The sequence below is a fragment of the Myxine glutinosa genome, chromosome 7 (assembly GCF_964187855.1).
Source record: "Myxine glutinosa chromosome 7, kmMyxGlut1.1, whole genome shotgun sequence".
In the NCBI taxonomy this organism is placed as follows: Eukaryota; Metazoa; Chordata; class Myxini; order Myxiniformes; family Myxinidae; genus Myxine; species Myxine glutinosa.
Window position 1 is genome coordinate 153,962,070 of NC_136267.1, and position 16,074 is coordinate 153,978,143.

The 16,074-nt window shown below is 48.4% G+C and overlaps 1 protein-coding gene across 1 annotated transcript in view; it reads left to right on the forward strand.

The window, feature by feature from the left end:
- Nucleotides 1-16,074, forward strand: part of MOCOS (molybdenum cofactor sulfurase) — a 329,100-nt gene that overhangs the window by 228,692 nt on the left and 84,334 nt on the right. The window contains exon 11 of the mRNA XM_068123432.2: nt 1,003-1,127. Coding sequence (XP_067979533.2) covers nt 1,003-1,127 — 125 coding nt within the window. The remainder of the gene's footprint in view (nt 1-1,002; nt 1,128-16,074) is intronic.

Genomic DNA, 16,074 nt, shown 5'->3' on the forward strand with positions numbered 1-16,074 from the left:
GCCCCAGCCTCGTCGATTCAGCGGCACGCCTCGCTCCAAGCTCCAAATCGATCGCACACGAGGTCCCGCCCGCTCACAGCACCAAAAGCACTGAGCACCGAGCACCGCTCCAAGCACCACAAAGATGGCGAACCAACGACCACCAAGACCTCTCAAGACCAAGAAGGGAAGCGCAGAGAGTACCAGACGTCATGCAGCGTCAAGACAGCCAGAGAGCGCAAGAGCTCGAGAGACGTGCAGCGCAAGAGCCAGAGAGCGCAAGAGCTAGAAGGAAAATGTCGTCCGCCACACGCCCTTTTATAACCTGGCTCCTCCAATGTTCTGTTTTGCTGGCGTGGTGTCATTGGCCGAGTGCTTCCCGCACCGGTATTGCTCGCCCTGATTGGCTGGAGGTTCGCGCCTTCCGCGCCAACCAATCACACGTTCCCTGTAGTGTGGACATAGCTCATGTCACTCGATCTTGCTCGGCCTGCCGGAGCTATAGCTGGCGGCGGCCATCCGGCAGTGCCCTGATCTGGCTTCCTGCCTGTTTTCCAAAGTCGTTGTAAGGGAAGGGGATTTAATTACTGTGTGCACTAAAGGGCCTATCTCAGTGTTTATAGGAGTGCGTTGCCATAAAGGACAAAGGAATGCTTACCAGGTCGACACACAGGGGCATTATCTTATTCCCTACACTATTTAACACCCAAACATCCTGGTATGTTCACAGGTATACTCTTATCCCGACAAACCGCCTAAAAACACAGAACTTATTACAGGGTAGATTCCCTATTGCGACAGTCGAATACCTACCTATACAGATCTATCTGGCTCTAGATATTCCTCTACCCAAATTCATAACAATATATTGACAGCCAAAGTATCTTGTAAGGTATGCTGGGCATTGCCAGCTGAAAAGAAGACTTTCTGAGTCATTGGTTTGTGAATTGTTGTTTAATGAAACACAATTGTTGCATTGTGAAATGTAATGCTGACAATAATTCATATGCTGTACTGGGACAGGGTCACATGGATGGACTGTGGTAAAGAAGCAGCTGATTGGCTATCAGAGTTTTTGGGCCGAAGCAGTCGCCTTGTGCAGCAGGATCAAGACTCTGATAGGAATGTGGGAGCACTACCATGTGCGGGTGAGAAAGCGATCAGCCTATTTTTGCTTATGATGTGAAAACATGTTGAAACTGCTATTTTTAGAAGTCCTTCAAATATTTGATATTGTGTTGAACATACCCGGTGTGTACCCCGGGTTAGAATAGGTACACCGTATCCCTGCGCATCGTAAGAGGCGACTAAGGTTTGGTGTCAGGAAGGGCATCCGGCCATAAAAACATTGCCTCAAACAGGGAACCATGATTGTCATGGGGCCCACAAGGCTAACCCCCGCTCTAGCGGGGAAAATGGCCTTTAAAAAACGATCATTCATTCATTTCATATTGTGTGTGTGTGTGTGTGTGTGTGTCTGTGTGTGTGTGTGTGTGTGTGTGTGTGTGTGTGTGTGTGTGTGTGTGTGTGTGTATTTTGTGTGTTATATTTGAAGGAAAACAACAACAACAACATGCATTTTAAGGCCACTTTCCCTGCTAGAGCGGGGGTTAGCCTTGCGGTCCCCATGACAATCTTCTCCATTTTGCCCTATTTTCTGCATCTCTCCTTGTTAACCCCCTTGCCCGCATTTCTTCTTCCACCATCTTTAGCCAAGTCTTTCTCGGTCTTCCCCGTCCTCTACTTCCTTCTACATTAATTTCCATCACTCTTCTCAACCAGTCACTTTCATCCTTCCTCAACACATGACCAAACCATCTCAACCTGTTCCTCTTCACAGCATCAATCACAGGCAATATTCCCATCATCTTTCGCAATTCATCATTTGTCTTCCTCTCTCTCAACGATACTCCGCACATCCATCGAACCATTCGCATTTCCACCCTTTCCAGCCTTCGTTGCTGCTCTACGTTCATTACCCATGTCTCGCTCCCATAAATCATAACACTTCTCACACATGCAGCATACACCTTTCCCTTCAGCTTCAGCGACACTCTCCTCCTCATCAGCACGCCACTCAGTTCCCGAAACTTCTTCCATGCACATCTCACTCGAGCAACCGTTGCTGAGTCTGATCCACCTTCTCCATTCAGCATGTCTCCGAGGTAGCAAAATGTTTTCACACCTTCCAGCTTCACGCCGTCTCCAAGATCCAACTCAACATTTCCTCCATCTGCAGCTCCCTCTGTGCACACCTTACATTTGAATGTAGCTGCCACACTGGTAAATGACCCTCTCAGACCACTACATTTTTGATGAACCCACTCAGCGCACATTGTACATTGAATGGAGTTCACTCCGACACCCTTCCTGCACACAGCACACGGCCACTTCCCAGTTCTTTCCACCTCACCACATGGTTTACCACTTGCCATCACCTTCGTCTTTCCGATATTCACCTTCAGACCTTTTGTCTCCATATATTCCTTCCACTTGTTCATCTTTTCCTTCAGTCCATCCATACTTTCCGCAATTAACACCAGATCATCTGCATACAACAACTCCCACGGTAAACCCTCCTTATTTGAAGGAAAAGCAATATATATATATATATATATATATATATATATATATATATATATATATATATATATATATATATATATATATATAGATATAGATATATATATATTGCTGCTAAATAAATATATATGTATATGTATGTGTATGTATTTATGTATTTATGTATATTTATTAAAAAAAGTTTTTTGGTTTTTTTTTTGAGCAGGAGTGTCCGTGTATATATTATACTCAACATCAAAATAAATTTATCAAATCTTTAGAAGGACACTCATTGAAATCCTCCACGCAAAAATGAAAAATATTTGAACACAGGTAAAGTTCAGCTATCTTTACTAAACACATGTCAATAAACAAGAGGTTGCCTCAATTACAAAAAAGCAAAAAGCATGAACATCAATCCCAAGGGATGGTGCAACAAAAGTCACAGCACTGCAACACAAAGGCACGCACCTGGATACAGTCAAAACAAAATGACACGGGAATGGCCACAACACTCCTAATAGTCAAGGACAGAATGACAGCAGTCCTCAATATTGTGTGTGGCCTCCCTAAGCTGTGATGCACGCTGTACACCTCCGACGCATGCTCTGTATCAGGCATCTGATGTGGTCCTGGGGAAGCCTGTCCCACTCCTCCTGCAAGCCTTGAATGAGCATTTGCCGATTGACAGCCGTTGGTCTCGATGCAAGACGTAGACCAAGCTCATCCCATAAATGCTCAATGGGATTGATGTCAGGGGAATAAGGGCATCCAAGGCGTCACTTCAACAACCTGTTCCTGGAGGAAGTTGGTGGTCAGGCGAGCAGCATGGGGTCGAGCGTTGTCCTGCTCGAAAACTGCGATGTCAGGAGGAGCCTGGAGAAACGGCAGCAGATGAGGTCTCAAAACTTCATTGACATAATGCTGACTAGTGAGTTTGCCTTCGATGATGACCATAGGTGTCCCGAAATGGGTGGAAATGCCGGCCCATACCATCACACAGGGTCCTCCCCAACGATTGATCTGGTGAATACAGCATGATGCATACCTTTCCCCACCTCTGTGCCATACCCATCAGCAGCATGGAGGCAAAATCTGGACTCATCGATGAACAAGACTGCACTCCACTGTTGCTGTGTCCAGCGGCGATGCTGCAGACACCATCTTAGTCTGTTCCGCCGATGCACTGCGTTCAACACTGGACCTCTGCGAGGACATCTTGCCAACAGGCCCCAACTTCTCAAGCGCCTCCGCACAGTAGACACTGATCCGGTTGTTGTGGCGACCTTTTGTCACTGCAGCTGTTTGCGTCGCAGGGCGGAAACGATCACAAAGATGCTGCAGTACAATCCAGCGGTCTTGGTTTGGGGTGGTTACCCATGGTCTTCCTCTTCGTGGACCATCATTCACAGTTCCAGTTTCACCATAACGCCTGGCCAGGTTGGAAATTGCAGGCTGTGAGCAACCAAGACGTTTGCTGGCTTACACCAGCCTCAAGCATCCCAATTGCCCTTAAACGTTGTTCAGATGTCAGGCGTGGCATCTGAATTTTCTTGTTTTTCCCTGTCAGAAGCCTCTAGAGTGACTATAGACAGCAGTAAATGAATGTCTAACCACGAGAACTGAAGGATTTCATTATGAGGGTCATTATTTAAAGGGAAAGATCCCTATACAGAACCACTCAAGCATGCCATTGTTGATCAACCAGGTGATTGAAGTGAAGTTCCCGTTACATAATCAGCCATTACAATTGAAGAAACGTGTTTGTGAAGCTGCACATTTCAAAAAATGAAAGTGATAAGTTTATTTTGATGTTCAGTTTATATTTATAGCCCCACGTAGGAATTTACTTCCTGTTTCTTAAATTGTTAGATGAGTTCATCTTTAATGCACTTTCACACACTTACATGCACATACATACACTCACATTCGGGGTCTGCCTAGCAGGCACGTAAGTCATCGGCCATTATAAAGCTCGCAGTGTTTGTGTGAGAAATCTCTGAGGATATCCCGGAGACTCAATAGCTCAGTGGGCTGTCACCGCATAAGTGATGAGGTTCCTGGGTTTGAGTCCCGGGTTGTCAGAATTTTTTCACACGAGCCCCAAGCAGGAATTTACTTCCTGTTTCTTAAATTATATATATATATATATATATATATATATATATATATATATATATATATATATATATATATATATTGTTGCGGTTTTGTGAATAAAGGATAACCCCCCTCGTAGGTAGACGCACCACAGCATGTAGCCTCGCTTTAGTTCAGTTATCTCTTAGTAAATGTAAGCGTAGTCTCCTTTCCCTGTGTTAGTTTTGCGTTGAGCAGGCCAGTAAGTGCAGGCCTCAATTGGGCTAGAATGCCAGGTGCTCGGCCTGGAACAAGTCTGGCAAGGCTGAAGGGAGGAGCTGCGAGCCGCCAATCAGAGCTCGAGGGGAGTGGCTCACCACGGCAACGAGAGGAGGGGCTTGGAACATTCATGTAAGGCCGGGGAAGGGCCATATAAGACCCTGCCCCAAGCCCCCCAAGTCAAAGCCAGAGAAAATCGGACAGAACGAGAGAGCATCAGAGCTGTGAGAGTCAGAGTGAGAGTCTCCTCGTCAGAGCTGTTGTCCCACCACGAGTGGATTGAGTTGCTTGTTATAGTCTCTGTACACGAACTCTCCCCATGCCCTGCGCTCTGCTGCTGCCTGTATTAATCGCACTGTATGAAGACGACCCATTCCGGGCCACAGACGCGCGATCTTCTTGCCTGCGCTCCCAGCACACGTGCCGTGAACAACCGAGGGCCACGCCGGGCGAGCTGCCCGGAGTGAACCGCGCCAGGATGCGTGAGGAGCGCGAACTGTCCTTCCTTCTTTTCCCTGCGTGAGTGAGTGGGCCCTTTGTCTGGGATTAAGTTAAGACTGCTTAAGCCTGCTCTGTGTCTCTTCGCCCAGTACATTGTAAATAAACCTGTTCTTCCTTCTATTTGATCGTCCCCGTCAGTTCCATATATTGGCCTAGCATCGCACGAATAAAACCGCTCGAATCGGGTTCAATAAAAGTAATGGCACGAGTCACGTGATACGCAAATCGCTTGGCGTACTCGATTAGCGTGGCTTGTGCGAGGTCCATTCCCCGTTTTCGTGGCAGTGTGGGTACCAAAGGTACGTGTGGAATCGACCCAATACCCTTTTCCACGCTCGCTGCGGGAGTGGCGACTCGGCCTCGTGGACACGAAGACCTGAGGGGGAAAAGGGGTTTAACCCCCCCCCCCCCCTCTGTACATCGACGGGCTTCGGGAGATCCGCAACAAATTGGTGTCTGGGAGTGGGATAATTGGACCTAGAGGACCTAGAGTGATTGGACCTAGCCAATTCACGCACTCGAAATTACGAGGGAACGAAATTTAGTTTTAAAAGCCAAATTAAATTCGTACGATGGCTGGCCAAGGCGGTCAAATGCCGGTGGGAATATTAGATGAGGAAGAACTGATGACCCAGGACCAGCAGCGACATTTGGTAGTGGAGGAAGCAGAAGAGGGTGCGGCAGTAGGGAAAGAAAATGGCGGCGCCTCGCACGTGGCGGCGAGAGCCGAGCCCGCGATGCCAGGGGACATGGCCTTATTCATAATGCAATTCAGGGCCTACATGATCAGTATGAGTGAAAAAATGGCCAAGATGAATGAAAAAATGGACACCAAAATAAACAAATCCAGGTGCAACAGGACATAATGGGGGAGGACATTGGGCGCAAGCTGAGCGAGGAAGTCACGGTGGTACGCGACGGGGTGAAGCGATACGGGGAATGCGTGGGGAGCGAGGTTAAAGTGGAGCACAGCCACATTGACTGGGGCTATGGGGGTAGCGACGCGGGGTGTAGAGGAGCCAACGATCGTCGCATTGGAAAATAATATTTTGGGGGCGCTGGCGAAAGCTGAATTGGAAAAAGAAATTTTAGGGGCGCCAACGATTGTTGTGTTAGAAAAAGAAACAATTAGGGCCGAAGAGACGGGATAATCGGGGAGAAAATCACGGGAGAAAGAAATGGAACACGCACAAAGTCTGTGTTTGCACTGTGATGCCGTGCTTGTTAACCCCATAAAAGGTTTGCAGGTGCTGGCGGATAAGGAGGGACCCGAGGTGAGTAGCGCAAATGGCGGGAATGTGTTTGGCGCGAACGGGTGCTCGGCGCGCTTGGGAGAAAGGCGAGACCCGGGCGTTCGCGGAAGGCCCATTGTGCGGTGTACAAGTGAGGGTGGTACGATTTGTGTAGGGCCCATTGTGCGGTGTGAGAGAGAGCGTGCACCGGGGTGTGAGCGAGAATGCACACCGGAGTGTGTGTGGGAGGAGTGTGCACCGGAGTGTGCGATGGGCGAGTGTGGAGAGGAAAAATTGTGCACCGGAGTGTGCAGAAAAAGAGTGTGCGATGGGCGAGTGTGTAGAGGAAAAGTGTGCACCGGAGTGTGCAGAAAAAGAGTGTGCACTGGAGTGTGCGAGGGCCGAGCGTAGAAGAAAGGTGTACACCGGAGTGGGCGATGGCCGAGTGTGCACCGGAGTGTGCCAGGGCCGAGTGTGTAAGCGACGAGTGTGCACCGGCGTGTACGATGGCCGAGTGCGTGAAAGGAGAATGCGTGGCCGAGTATGTGAAAGGAGAATGCACACCCGAACGTGTAGGAAAAGAGTGTGCACCGGAGTGTGCAAGAACGGAGTGTGTGGGAGGCGCGTGGGCGCCTGGGTGTGCGAGCGTGGAGTGGGTCGCGCATGGTGAGGACGCGGCTCACGCATCGACACTGACCGGGGGGGGGGGGGGGGGTGAGCGTTGTGGGACGGGTAACATACGCGAGCCCCCGGTGAGTTGTGTGCTGCAGGGACCGGAGGGGATCGGTGCGGCGTCGGTTTCACAAGGACAGGCGTGCACGATTCGTGCCTCCGGCCCCCGCACTGTATGGTTGGTGCCGTATGGCGGCAAGGCCGATCGGCCGGGTTCAAGGGGAGGTAGGGGTTTTCAGAGCCACGCACCCTATCGGGTGCGGTGCTCTGACTGTGGCCGGTTGGGTCATCGTGCGTTGGACCGCGAGGCCCCGCGCAGGGATGGAGCCCAGCACCTAGGCCCATCAATCCCTCCCCCCAAGGATCGAAAATGCTGGACGGACACCCCATACAGGCGACCAACCACCCGCATGGATCGCTCGGCCCTACGAGGCCGAGCTGTGACCCAGTACATCCACATGGAGAGGCTCGTAGTTTAGCGGACTGATGAGAGTAGTGTACCCCACGTGGGGGAATGGTACTGACCATTCCTCACCCGGGGGGGGGGGGGGGGGTGGGGGGCATGAGCATTAGTTTAGGGGGATGGCAGTGTTAGGCCCATGGAGTGGCCAGCAATGGTTGCCTCCATGGGGCACCGAAGCTAGCCGAGGGAGGGCTAGGATAATGTTAGGGATTTAGAAGACCTTAGGGACAATGAGAACAAGCGTTACGCCTAGGTCCCCCGTCGGGGAAGTGATGTGAGTTGACAAAGTGGAAGACGCAGAAAACATGCTATGATATGATATTTTGCTCACAAGGTTCAGACATACATGGCGGCGGCCATCTTGGATTTTGACGTGGCGACCCAATTTTCAATAGCGTTCTTCCTTATGCGAAGATACACCCACACACCAGATTAGAAGTTAGTAGTTCGTTTATTAGTCCCCTACCGATGTACACCGGAGGGGACTATAGGTTTGCACTCCATCCCTCCGTCCGTCAGTCCGTCAGTCCATCAGTCCATCAGTCCGTCAGTCCGTCAGTCCGTCAGTCCGTCCGTCACGCAAAGAACAGTTTTCCGGACTTTTTTTCTAAACGCTTAATGCTAATGATTTTAAACTTGGTACATGGTTTCCTCATGATAAGTTACAGATCAAGTTCGAACTTCACGACGTTTCAATCATTTTTGACAAAGTTATGGCACTTTGAACTTTGGTAATTCTGATAATTCTGATTATCCTTAACTCAGTGCCATTTTAAGTTTTAATTTCCTTTAAAAAAAACATTTTCTCTGCAATAATTGGACCGATTGAGATCAAATTATCACCGTAGGAGGGACTCGGTCTGTGGAATATTTTAATGGTAATTATGACGTCACAGGACACGTGGTTCGGCCGCCATATTATCTTTCGTGAAACACGAAAACCCCTTTTTCTCTGCAACGGCTGAACAGATCGAGGCCAAACTTTGCAGGCAGAATCGCATACCCATGACGAACAAAAAAGTCATTGAGCATGACGTCATGCATGACATGGTTTCAGAGTTATGACGTTTTTAAGCATTAACCTTTAAAACCGAGCCCCTCCCTCATTTTTGATCCAATCGAGGGGAAACTTCACAGATCTGTTCAGCATGTCAGTCTACTAAAATGACCTTTTGGAATTTGTGATAGGTCATGCGGTTTGGCAGATATCGTTAATTAAACGAAAATGTAAAAAAAATGGATATCTCTTGAATCGCTAGTACCTCAGACCGTGAGTTGGTAATTATATAATTCACACAGTGCAATACGTGCGGGCCGCTCCACGGAGCGACCTTGCGGGCTTATCAACGAGGCGAGGCGTGACACACGTGTCTCAGCATACCTCAGATCAAGTTTGAAAACCAGCATCAACCGTGCATAAATTTGCATATTCGATCATTTTTGACAAATTTATGGCACTTTGAACTTTGGTAGGGGACATGTGTTGCAGCGCAATACTCAGAATGCTTGTTTTTCAAGATATTTCGCTCACAAGGTTCAGACATATATATGGTGGCGGCCATCTTGGATTTTGACGTGGCGACCCAATTTTCAATAGGGTTCTTCCTTATGCCTAGATACACCCACACACCAGATTAGAAGTTGGTACTTCGCTTATTAGTCCCCTACCGGTGTACACCGGAGGGGACTATAGGTTTGCACGCCGTCCGTCAGTCCGTCAGTCCGTCAGTCAGTCAGTCCGTCAGTCCGTCAGTCCGTCACGCAACGAACAGTTTTCCGGACTTTGTTTCTAAACGCTTAATGCTAATGATTTCAAACTTGGCACATGGTTTCCTCATGATAAGTTACAGATCAAGTTCGAACTTCACGACGTTTCGATCATTTTCGACAAATCTATGGCACTTTGAACTTTGGGAATTCTGATAATTCTGATGATCCTTAACTCAGTGCCATTTTAGGTTTTAATTTCCTTTAAAAACCAATTTCTCTGCAATAATTGAACCGATTGATATCAAATTTTCACCGTAGGAGGGACGCTGTCTGTAGAATATTTTAATGGTAATTATGACGTCACAGGTCACGTGGTTCGGTCGCCATATTGTTTTTCGTGAAAACACGAAAACCCCTTTTTCTCTGCAATGGCTGAACAGTTTGAGGCGAAACTTTGCAGGCAAAATCGCATACCCATGACGAACAAAAAGTCAGCGAGCATGACGTCGTGCATCAGATGGTTTCAGAGTTATGACGTTTTTAAGCATGAACCTTTAAAACCGAGCTCCTCCCTCATTTTTGATCCAATCGAGGGGAAACTTTACAGGTCTGTTCAGCATGTCAGTCTACTAAAATGTCATTTTGGAATTTGCGATAGGGCACGTGGTTTGGCAGATATCGTTAATTAAACGAAAATATATATTTTTTAAATGGATATCTCTTGAATCGCCAGTACCTCAGACCGTGAGTTGGTAATAATTTATATAATTCACACAGTGCAATACGTGCAGGCCGCTGCACGGAGCGACCTTGCGGGCTTATCAACGAGGCGAGGCGTGACACACATGTGTCTCAGCATACCTCAGATCAAGTTTGAAAACCAGCATCAACCGTGCATAAATTTGCATATTCGATCATTTTTGACAAAGTTATGGCACTTTGTTTATTCTAGAGTTCTCCTCAAGCCGCAACGCGCGCCCTCAGCCTCGTCTCGCGAACGTCAAAAGCGCGACACAGCGCGCTCTTTCAGGAGGGGTGGAGCCAAGCCGAGCAACATATATATACACATCGATCATTGATCTTGAAAAACAACGTATTTTGTCGTGCTTCTGCTGACCTGTCTGCGAGGTGTATAAATCGAAGTCCCGAGTGCGAATCACAGGTGAGCCCGTCCTGAGGTAATTAGTGATTGGGAACGATTCAGAACCTGTAGGTAAATAGCCCTTGGTAATTTCCCCAACAGTTTTCCGGACTATAATTTGGAGTGCGGTAAGTCAAACTGTTAATATTCCTTGTGTACAATATGCTGTAATCGTGGACTGTTCTTTAAAATGCTTTCCTAGAATAAGCATCAAGTCAAAAACGTTTTCACTGAATTTTGTTTCCATTGACACAATTCTTCATATCAGGCAAGAATACATTGAATTCACATAGTTTACCAATAAATCAACAATACATCTAGGGAGGTTGGAGTGTCACTTTACCATATGCTTCTGTGCGTATAATCTGCGTGAATACTTCTTCAAATATGTATCTGATACTCTGCCCTCTCAGCAGTATACACAATACGCGTCTGAAGTGACCTAGCTTCCACGGTCCGTGGATAACCTGGTCAGGATAACCCGGTCAGGATAACCCGGTCTCACATCATCCGCGCCCACATTCAACCGTGCATAAATTTGCATATTTAATTAGATCCGTCTGTTCGTCTGTCACAGTTTGGTTTCCGTACGATAACTGCACCAAACATTGGCTGATTTCAACAAAATTTTGTACACACGTGTCTCAGCATAACGCAGATCAAGTTTGAAAACCAGCATCAACCGTGCATAAGTTTGCATATTCGATCATTTTTGACAAAGTTATGGCACTTTGAACTTTGGTAGGGGACATGTATTGCAGCGCAATACTCAGAATGCTTGTTTTTCAAGATATTTCGTTCACAAGGTTCAGATATATATATATGGTGGCGGCCATCTTGGATTTTGACGTGGCGACACAATTTTCAAAAGCGTTCTTCCTTATGCCTAGATACACCCACACACCTGATTAGAAGTTGGTACTTCGCTTATTTTTCAAGATATTGTGCTCACAAGGTTCAGACATACATGGCGGTGGCCATCTTGGATTTTGCCGTGGCGACCTAATTTTCAACAGGGTTCTTCCTTATGCGTAGATACACCCACACACCAGATTAGAAGTTGGTACTTCGCTTATTTTTCAAGATATTTTGCTCACAAGGTTCAGACATATATATATGGTGGCGGCCATCTTGGATTTTGACGTGGCGACCCAATTTTCAATAGGGTTCTTCCTTATGCCTAGATACACCCACACACCAGATTAGAAGTTGGTACTTCGCTTATTTTTCAAGATATTCCGCTCACAAGGTTTAGACATACATGGCATCAGACATACATGGCGGTGGCCATCTTGGATTTTGACGTGGGTTGCACCCACACACCAAATTCGAATGCGGTCCTTCGCTTACGCACGCATGCACGTATGCAGGCACGCACGCACGCACGGACGGACGGACGGACGGACACACGGACGGAGGGGAAAACCATAGTCCCCCTTTCGCTTTGCGATGCGATGGGGGACATTTAAGTAGTGACACCTGAACTATAGAGGGGACGTAGAGAGCTTAGATGGATGTTAAGAACAGGGTGTGCTTAGTTTAAAGGGACGACGGGGAAGCACGAGTGTTAGGGGAAAGTAGTTAGGTCGATGATGCTGTGTGTTTGAGGAATTGTGTGTGAAAAATAAATGGCATTGTGTTGTGGTGTGAGAGGAATTGAGGAGTGAGAACAAAAGGTGTGTGGAAATAAATGGTGTGTGAAAGTAATGGTGTGGAATGATTGGTGTCGAGTGCATGGTGCGAAGGAGTGAATGGGGGGAAGTGGAACCCATTCACAGAAGCCCGGGGTGGGTAGTGTAAAGCCAGGTCGAGGGCATAGGTAAATTGTATGGATATTGACACCTGTGGTGTGGGTAGTGGAAAGAAGTGTTTTGTAGGGTGCATGAGTCAGTGACATGGCTGGGCGTGTGGCTTACTTAGTGAGTATAGTTATTGAGGCACTCCGCCACTGGTAGTGACGTGAGTTACTGGTAGTGAGGTAGTCACTGGCCAGGTGAGGCCGCAGGTAGGCTCTGGGAGCCGGTTAGTTGTAGTGTGAGTGGGGCCCGAGGATCCCAGGAGAGGACCCGGGTTGCCCGATGCCAAGGTGGGCATAGAGGGGGTAAGTGCCAGGGAGGGCCTTCCCCAGTTAGTGTAGTCGCGAGGAGCATGCAAGCTCGGGGGGCGGCTCCAGTGGCGGAGGTGCGCAGGTAGGTAGACCTGCTGGTGGAGCCACACGACCCAGCCCCGAAATTGTGCGAGGGCACAGACAGAAAATTTGTGGGGGTGAGACCCAAATTCGGAGGGCACCACAGTCTGGGCAATGGGAATTTGGGTTCTTAGAACCACATAGTTTAAAGAGGCCGATTGGCAGGGTACGACCCCGGGTAGTTTAAAAGTTTAATGTTACTAGAGTAGTTAGGATGAGAAATCCCTTCGCACCATGCACAGCCAGTCACCGAGGAGGACAAGCTCCAATTTTCTCTTCTGAAAGTACAGGTCCTGGGTCATAGAATTGTAAATATACGTGATTGTAAATATAAGAATGTGCCCACCGGCTATGTGTGTAGTTTGAAATTCCCGGAAATACTCGGGTAGTTGTGGGTGTGATTCTGTTAGATAGCTGCTCAACGCAATAGGGGGGACATATCTAGTGTTAAAAATGTCGCACACAGGGTCAGAATAAATGCTAGGGGGGATTACACCTATGTGTCACATTTAAAAGTAAGGTTAAATTTGCATGCCAGGCTCTACCGGTCGTTCCATTGTTGGGGTCGACTCGGGACGAGTCTGGTGAGAGAGGGGTGTAGTGTTGCTGTTTTGTGAATAAAGGATAACCCCCCTCGTAGGTAGACGCACCACAGTATGTAGCCTCGCTTTAGTTCAGTTATCTTTTAGTAAATGTAAGCGCAGTCTCCTTTCCTGTGTTAGTTTTGCATTGAGCAGGCCAGTAAGTGCAGGCCTCAATTGGGCTAGAATGCCATGTGCTCGGCCTGGAACAAGTCTGGCAAGGCCGAAGGGAGGAGCTGCAGGGAGTGGCCGTTAAGCAGAGAGCCGCCAATCAGAGCTCGAGGGGAGTGGCTCACCACGGCAACAAGAGGAGGGGCTTGGAACATTCGGGTGAGGCCGGGGAGGGGCCATATAAGACCCTGCCCCAAGCCCCCCAAGTTAGAGCCAGAGAGAATCGGACAGAACGAGAGAGAGTGCGTCAGAGCTGTGAGAGTCAGAGTGAGAGTCTCCCCATCAGAGCTGTTGTCCCACCATGAGTGGATTGAGTTGCTTGTTATAGTCTCTGTACATGAACTCTCCCCATGCCCTGCGCCCTGCTGCTGCCTGTATTAATCGCGCTGTGTGAAGACGACCCATTCCGGGCCACAGACGCGCAATCTTCTTGCCTGCGCTCCCAGCACACCTGCCGTGAACAACCGAGGGCCACGCAGGGCGAGCTGCCCGGTGTGAACGGCGCCAGGACGCGTGAGGAGCGCGAACTGTCCTTCCTTCTTTTCCCTGCGTGAAGAGTGGGCCCTTTGTCTGGGGATAAGTTAAGACTGCTTAAGCCTGCTCTGTGTCGCTTCGCCCTGTACATTGTAAATAAACCTGTTCTTCCTTCTATTTGATCGTCCCTGTCAGTTCCATCTATTGGCCTTGCATCGCACAAATAAAACCGCTCGAATCGGGTTCAATAAAAGTAACGGCACGAGTCACATGATACGCAAACTGCTTGGCGTACTCGATTAGCGTGGCTTGTGTGAGGTCCGGTCCCCATTTTCATGGCAGCGTGGGTACCAAAGGTACGTGTGGAATGGACCCGATACCCTTTTCCACGCTCGCTGCGGGAGTGGCGACTCGGCCTTGTGGACACGAAGACCTGAGGGGGAAAAGGGGTTTAACCCCCCCCCCCACCCCCCCTCTGTACATCGACGGGCTTCGGGAGATCCGCAACAATATATATATATATTGGGAACACAGAACTGAACACACAGAACATATATATTGGGAACAGAACAATATATATATATATATATATTGGGAACACAAAAACAGAACCCCTCTGTATGTATACGAGGTGTGTTCAAAAAGTATCCGACCTTTGTTCATAAAAAATACTCGTATCCAGATACAACAAACTTACACTAATCTCCTTCAAAGTAGTCCCCTTGGGCTGCCACACACTTCTCCCAACGGTTCTGCCACTGTCGGAAGCAGCGCTGGAACGCCTCTTTTGGGATGGCGCGCAGCTGGTTCGTCGCATTCCGCATGATGTCTTCTCTGGACTGAAATCTGGTCCCTTTCAGGGGCATTTTCAGCTTGGAGAAAAGCCAGAAGTCACACGGAGCCATGTCGGGAGAGTAGGGAGCCTGACGAAGCACAGGTGTGTTGTGTTTGGCCAAGAAACTCTGTATCAAATGTGAAGAATGGGCGGGTGCGTTATCGTGATGGAGCTGCCAATTGCCCGCTGCCCACAGGTCTGGCCGTTTGCGTCGCACAGCGTCACGAAGGCGACGCAGAACCTCTTGGTAATACTCCTTGGTGATGGTTGTGCCGTGTGGTGCGTACTCGTGATGAACCACGCCACTGGAGTCGAAGAAGACGGTCAGCATAACTTTGACATTGCTGCGGACCTGCCTTGCTTTTTTTGGCCTCGGGGATGTTGGATGCTTCCATTGTGATGAATGCAACTTGGTTTCTGGGTCGTACCCATAAACCCAGGACTCATCGCCAGTGATCACTGTGTTGAGGAAGCTGGGATCGCTGTTCACAGTCTCCAGCATGTCCTGTGCGATCTCCAAACGGAGTTGCTTCTGCTCAATCGTTAGCAGCTTTGGTACGAACTTCGCTGAGATTCTCCTGAAGCCCAAATCCTCCTTCATAATGGAATGAACGGATCCAATGCTGACGCCCACCTCGTCTGCAAGTTCTCTGATCGTGATTCGACGATCCTGCATCACCAGGGTCCTCAATTGGTCAATGACGATCTCATTTCGGGATGTTGAGGGCCTACCCGAACGTGCTTCACTCTCCACTGATGTGCGGCCATCTTTAAAGCGGTTGTACCACTCCTTTATCTGTGTGGTGCTCATTGCTTCGTCCCCGAAGGCCTGTTGAATCTTGCGGATCGTTTCCACTTGGGAATCGCCAAGCTTTACACAAAATTTGATGCAGTAGCGTTGTTCAAGTTTTTCCGTCATTTTGTCAAAAACGAAAATCCGACGGCGCTCACTTACACTTTCTCACTCATCGGCGGTCTGCCGTCGAATGACAGCTTCTGCAGGTGGGAAAAAATTCACGTGTGCGCATTAGGATCGCCTACATACGTGCACCAATCAACGCCTCCCTAGCTTCATTTGTTTACGCACGACAAATTAAGGTCGCATACTTTTTGAACACACCTCGTATGTGTGTGTGTATATATATATATATTGTTACGGATTTATGTGAATTTATGTGAATTACTATTCAGGTCATTGCTTATTAAT